The 6,269-nt window shown below is 46.9% G+C and overlaps 1 protein-coding gene across 2 annotated transcripts in view; it reads right to left on the bottom strand.

Moving 5' to 3' along the window:
• Nucleotides 1–726: 726 nt before the first annotated feature.
• CASR (calcium sensing receptor) overlaps nt 727–6,269 on the bottom strand; it is a 45,951-nt gene continuing 40,408 nt past the window's right edge. Inside the window, exons 5-6 of one of the 2 annotated variants that reach the window (XM_063128927.1) lie at nt 3,676–3,829; nt 727–2,435 (exon numbers count right to left, since the gene is read on the bottom strand). In XM_063128927.1, the coding sequence (XP_062984997.1) occupies nt 1,003–2,435; nt 3,676–3,829 (1,587 nt within the window). In that variant the 3' untranslated portion in view covers nt 727–1,002. The remainder of the gene's footprint in view (nt 2,436–3,675; nt 3,830–6,269) is intronic. The other variant, XM_063128928.1, reaches the window with a different exon arrangement.

Genomic DNA, 6,269 nt, shown 5'->3' with positions numbered 1-6,269 from the left:
AGCCTTCTCTCCTCCAGATATAACAGGAAAATGTAGGTTTTATAGCAGCAAAAAGTCCGATCTTTCCTTGGGGATGTTTTTCTCCACTTTTCAGGGCCATTCTTTTTCAACTCCTCCTCCCTTAACATGTATCTGCTTGTTCATTTACGCCTGACAATATCTTGGAGTAATCACATAATTGACTGTGGATTTAAGAGAAGTTAATAGCAGAGATACAATCAACGGAGGTCTAAATTAAGTAACAGACTCATCTCACTGACCTCTCTGTATATTCCCCAAGAGAGCAAACTGTCCTTCCTAACTACAAATTGAGCCAGCCCTGGGCGCTCTAACTGCTACAAATCTCTGGGCAAACAGTGCCTGTGTAATGTGGTGATGTCTCTCAAGATTGTAGTATATTATTCCTCATATATGCAACATCTCAAACAGCATCAACTGGCCTATGTTCTTATGGAAATACAAGGACCAATATCTATCATTTTTAAATACCTTACAAATTTAAGCCACTGACTTGAACTTTATTGAATATATTTCCATGGGGATTGGAGAATGACATTTCCCTAAGTCAAATTGCATGTCCTGTTTTCTGTAAAGCAGCACATTCTCCTTGTTGAAATATGGCTAAGCAATTTTACATATAAAGGGAAACGTATTATACATTATGAAGAAAAAGGATAATATACATCAATATTATACAGCAGAGCATATTATTGGAACTGCCCAGACATGTTCATTAACCAGCAAGTTGGTGGCCTTGGGCCACTACAGTGGAATAGCAGTAACAAAAACAAGTCTGTTAAAACCCAGCTGGAAAAGAGCTTCCCTGGTCCTTCCAAAGATTTTCTTCTCCTCCTATCTTCCAGACAACAGAGTTTCACCAAAATGATCACTAGATGCATGCTGATGGACCTTTCCCCTCATCTCTTCTTTGGAGGCCAGTCTACCCTGCAGATTCTAACAGTGAGAAGTCCTTTTCTCAAGAATTGGTTCCTCTTTCTTTCATTATGAATGGATGGCATTCTCTATGATGGTGTCATTGCCTACAAAATCCCGCAAGTATGCAGCTGACAAAGGAGGTTGCTCTTCTAACTTTTGGCCTTCTTGCTTGGTTTCTGCCATTACTGACTCCTGTGGGTCTTGAGTTGAGGGTGTCTGGAAATTGGGCTCAATACCTAGTGGTTCATTGGACTGGAGAGGAAGCAGGGCCTTGTGCCGCATGAGGCTATCATCACTGTTTTGGGCTTCCAAGGAGTTCCTGTGCTTTGCATTTCTGTTGGCTACTGCATTTTTCTGGTGCTCCTCAAAGCTCAGCGATAAGGTGACAGTCCCACCACCAAAACTCACTTTTTGCTTGCATCCATGTTGTTGCTGTTGCTCCGTAGGAGTCGGTAGCGAAAAGGGATCTTCGTGGTTGCTTTTGCTACTAATGGATGAGGATGGGGTAGAGCCTGTGGAGCCTCCAAGACTGTTGGATCTCTTGCGAGACACATTGCTGCGTCGCAGTGTAGCCCTGGCTGCCACCTTAAAGGCATGCGCAGCAGTACTACAGCGCACCTCCTCAATGGTGTTGCGCGAGGGCTTAAAGAGAATGATGTAGACCTTGTTGAAGAAGATGCAAGCCAGGAGTCCAAAGCTGGCAGCTAGTATTGCGATCACCTCCACAGCTGAGACAAACTTGCCATAGGTGCTGGCATAGGCTGGAATGAAAGAGATCCAAACAATGAAGAAAATCAGCATGCTGAAGGTGATGAATTTGGCCTCATTGAAGTTCTCGGGCAGCTTGCGGGATTTGAAAGCAAAGAAGAAGCAGATAGCAGCCAGGAGGCAAGTATAGCCAATCAGGAAGCCCAGTGCCATCAGGGAGCCCTCGTTGCAGGTGATAAAGATGATCTCATCCTCCAGCTCATGATTCCGAAAGCTAGAAGGGGGAGCTGTATAGAGCCAGATGACACAGATGACGATCTGCACAAAAGTGCATAGGAAGACCAGGAGGAACTGGAGGTTAAGACCCCACCACTTGCGATGGAGGCTTGTCGGTATCTTGGCCTCAAAGACCAGCAGGACACGGTTGGTCTTCACCAGAATGCAGGAGATACAGAGGACAAAGCTAATGCCGAAGGCCGGCTGCCGCAAGCGGCAATTCCAATCCTGAGGCTCTCCAATGAAGAAGAGGGAACTAGAGAAGCAGCACAGCAAGGAGAAGAGGAGGAGGTAAGAGAGCTCACGGTTTGTGGCCTTGACGATGGGCGTGTTGCGAAATCTGGTAAAGACGCCCAGGACAAACGAGGTCAGGAAGATGCCCAGTACAGCGAAAAGGGTGAGAGCAATCCCAAACGGCTCTGTCCAAGACAAAAATTCTATTTGCTTGGGAATGCAGAATGTGTGGTTTTCATTGGACCAGAAGTTTTTATCACACTTCTCACATGCGCTGGCATCTGAAAGAGACAAGACATTCCATTAAAAAAAAAAAGATGTATGAACATCAACAGCAATGCGCACAATCTCCTTCGTGAGGCCAAAAGGGTCATCAACATACCAGACTCCAGCTGAACATGTCAAAATGAGCACCTTTTCCGAGGTTGCACTCTACTTTCCTCACCTGTATGGAGCCAGATTTTGGTCTTCCCGTTTCAGGGCCAGCATGCCCCTGAACTGTGCTTCCCCACTCTTGCTACATACAGGGATGGTTTGGGGGCCTTTGCAGATCTCCTGCCTCTCTGTAGCTTTTGACCTGTGCTTGTCCTTTTATCCTCTCGGCCTTCCTTACTGCTGTATGTAAGGAATGAAGTCCCCCCCCCCCCCCGTGACTCTTGGATTCTGACACACACACACACACACACACACACACACACACACACTGTCACCTCCCTTTCCCAAGCTGACATGATGGAGGGTCACAAATCTCTATCAGCAGAACTTATCATGTGTACTTTGTGATGTGAATAGAAATCTCATTCATACTGCAGTTCAGGACTCTCTTACTGGTTTTAGGTAGTAATTCTTTTATTTAATTCTTTTATTTATTGTTCCCCTTCCTTACCTACTTGAAACCACAAATATGGAGTTGGAATCCCAATGAGCTGCAAGGCAGTTCCTGGCTTTCTCATTGAGGTAGTAGATCTTTGCCTACAAATAATTCCCCCTCCCTTCCCCTAGTAAACTAGCATGTTAAGAAGAAAGGGTTCTAACTAGAATGTTACCTGACATGCTAGTTTCCTATTTGCAAGATCTCTTTTTCAGGGGGAGGCATTTCATCATGCAAGTCCTTACTTGCAGTCTGGAGGTGTACATCCCCCCAAAAAACAGGCTACCACCTCAGTAAGAACTAGGCCTTCAGGTGAAGGCACTGCAAACAAAACGCCCAAGAGTTGGTGATGTACCATAGTCTCTACTTTTACAAAGAAGCCTTCTCTTTCCTATTTTGCTGCTGTGTAATGTGAAATTAACGAACGTCTCTCAAGGAGGCAACTCAATTTCCCCAGAGGCTGAATTTCTCTTCTTTGCCAGAATTGAGAATTGTGGGCGGTGTAAGTATGCAGCAGTTTCCTAAAACATGCTCACTGTGGTCCCTTATGAGCAGGAATTCCAAAATGTGATTTCTCTCTCCGTCCTGGGAAATGTCTCTAAGCAGAAGAGAGCACAGCTTTTTCTTTTCTTCTCAGTATCAAACCATACCTGTCTCATCACTGATCTCCCCATCGGTGCATTTTACACATTCAAAGCAACACGTGGGCTCTCCCTCAATGATGCCTTTCCTTGTGCCTGGCAGGCAGTCACTTCTGCAATTAGAGAACGGCACCTGAAGGAATAAAAACAATTCCGTTAAATCAGGGCAGGCATGATCAGAGTATTAAATCCTAGATAAAGGTGCTCAGGTCTAGTTCATACCAAGTCCAGTAGTGATTGTCCTCCAGCAGCAACCCTCGGCCACCCAGAGGGAGAGGACAGAGGGCAGACAAGCGAGCAGGGGGTGCTCTGTGCATATCTGGCCGCTGGCCGGCTAGCCCAGGCTGCAGTAAGGACCTGGAGCAGCTACTGTTGCTGCCACTCCCTCTGTACAGTGGAGGTGAGGAGGAATTGCTGCTGGTGCAGGTGGTGGCATAGTGTCAATGAGGGAAACCCATCAAAGGGTGCTCAGTCCTTGCCACTAGCCCAGGTTCCCTAACCTTTCTAGGTCAATGGGCAAATTAGGATTTTTTGTGCTGTGGGCGCCATCATATAATGACTGTTCTCTCTCTCCCTCTGTATGTGTGTGTGTGTGTGAGAGAGAGAGAGAGAGAGAGAGAGACTATTCACAAAATGGCTCTTTGGTAAGCATGGTCAGTTTCAAAACACCCATTTCACTGAAGGCAAAACAGTGAAGCTGAAAGACAAATACCTTGCCCCAGAATCTGAGCACAAGACAGGTGTGGGGTTGTTCTCCTGTCACAATGCCCTGTCACTCTGCCCAATCCCCCCAATCATAAGAACATAAGAAGAGCCTTGATGCTGGATCAGACCAAGGGTCCATCTAGTCCAGCACTCTGTTCACACTGTGGCCAACCAGCCATCGGCCAGGGACCAACAAAGCAGGACATGGTGCAACAGCACCCTCCCACCCATGTTCCCCAGCAACTGGTGCTCACAGGCTTATTGCCTCGAATACTGGAGATAGCACACAGCCATCAGGGCTAGTAGCCATTGATAGCCTTAGCCTCCGGGGATTTATCCAACCCCCTTTTGAAGCCATCCAGATTGGTGGCCATCACCACACCCTGTGGCAGTGAGTTCCATCACCTTGCAACCCCCACAATCACCCTCCCCCATTGCCCATGGTCACTATTTTGGAGAACCTAGCCAAAGAGAAGGAGCCAGGGCAGTGGCTGCTGCTACTCAGAAAAGGTGGGTCTGGGATGGTCCCTTCTGGCCCACCAAGAAGCTGTCTCCAAAAATGGGAGACAGACTGCACTGATCAGGGTTATGCACATAGGGGCGTCTGAGTGGAGAAGGGTGTGGGGGGAGAATGGAAGTGTGTGTGCCCTCTCCTTCAGTATATGAGGGGTCTCGCCACTGGGGAAGACCTTAGAGTCTCAAATTGATTTGGATGATTAAATGCAAGGATAGTGTTGATGTGAATTTGGGCTTAGAATAATGGTGCATATTCTGTCAACATCTAACAGTGGAAAGGTTTTTGGTTTTTTTTTTACTATTAGCGGCAAGAAAATTCCATGATGATATAGCTCTCAAAGACAGTATCAGGTTGACCATATTCAACATGCACCTCTGACGATGCATTTGAAGGTGAACAAATTTAAAATCCATGGTGTGCACCATTCCAGTAATCCCTGAAGGGAACTGACGAATTAATGGCAGATATTGCACATCTACTAAACAGCCACAAGATGGAGGCAGAAGTCAAAATTTCGGACTTTTGACCTGGTGGTGTAGTGGGTGACAGTACTTAGCATTTGAAAATCCCTTCGAGCTCCTTCCTTTCAAATGCTGTGAAAATTTGTCAATCATGTATAACAAATATAAGTCCTAGCTTGGGCAATCCTAAGGTCCCTGTACTGTGTCCTAGAGGCCATTGGATATATCAGAACTCTTTGATCTCGGAGAAGATTCAATCCCTGTCCCTGTGGAGAGATTCAGACCCCTCCCCTCTCCACCTCTGGAGCCCAACATCAGAGGGGGGAGGGAATGTGGAGGATTGTGGGCGTGGCATGGTTGGAGCAGGGGAGGCGCTCTCCTAATCCCCAACTACACCCACAACCCAAGGAAACATTTAGACCAGCCCTGGTGCTCGTCTAAATTATTTACCTCCCATTGCTCACAATGGGAGGGAAATCACAGAATTGTAGAATAGCAGAGTTGGAAGGGGCCTACAAGGCCATCGAGTCCAACCCCCTGCTCAAGGCAGGAATCCACCCTAAAGCATCCCTGACAGATGGCTGCCCAGCTGCTTCTTGAAGGCCTCTAGTGTGGGAGAGCCCACAACCTCCCTAGGTAACTGATTCCATTGTCGTACTGCTCTAACAGTCAGGAAGTTTTTCCTGATGTGCAGCCGGAATCTGGCTTCCTTTAACTTGAGCCTGTTATTCCGTGTCCTGCACTCTGGGAGGATCGAGAAGAGATCCTGGCCCTCCTCTGTGTGACAACCTTTTAAGTATTTGAAGAGTGCTATCATGTCTCCCCTCCAACTTCTCTTCTCCAGGCTAAACATGCCCAGTTCTTTCAGTCTCTCTTCATAGGGCTTTGTTTCCAGACCCCTGATCATCCTGGTTGCCCTC

Source organism: Elgaria multicarinata, chromosome 6 (genome assembly GCF_023053635.1).
Source record: "Elgaria multicarinata webbii isolate HBS135686 ecotype San Diego chromosome 6, rElgMul1.1.pri, whole genome shotgun sequence".
Classification (NCBI taxonomy): Eukaryota; Metazoa; Chordata; class Lepidosauria; order Squamata; family Anguidae; genus Elgaria; species Elgaria multicarinata.
Note: the sequence above shows the minus strand (reverse complement) of the source record. Positions and strands in the feature narration are given on the sequence as shown.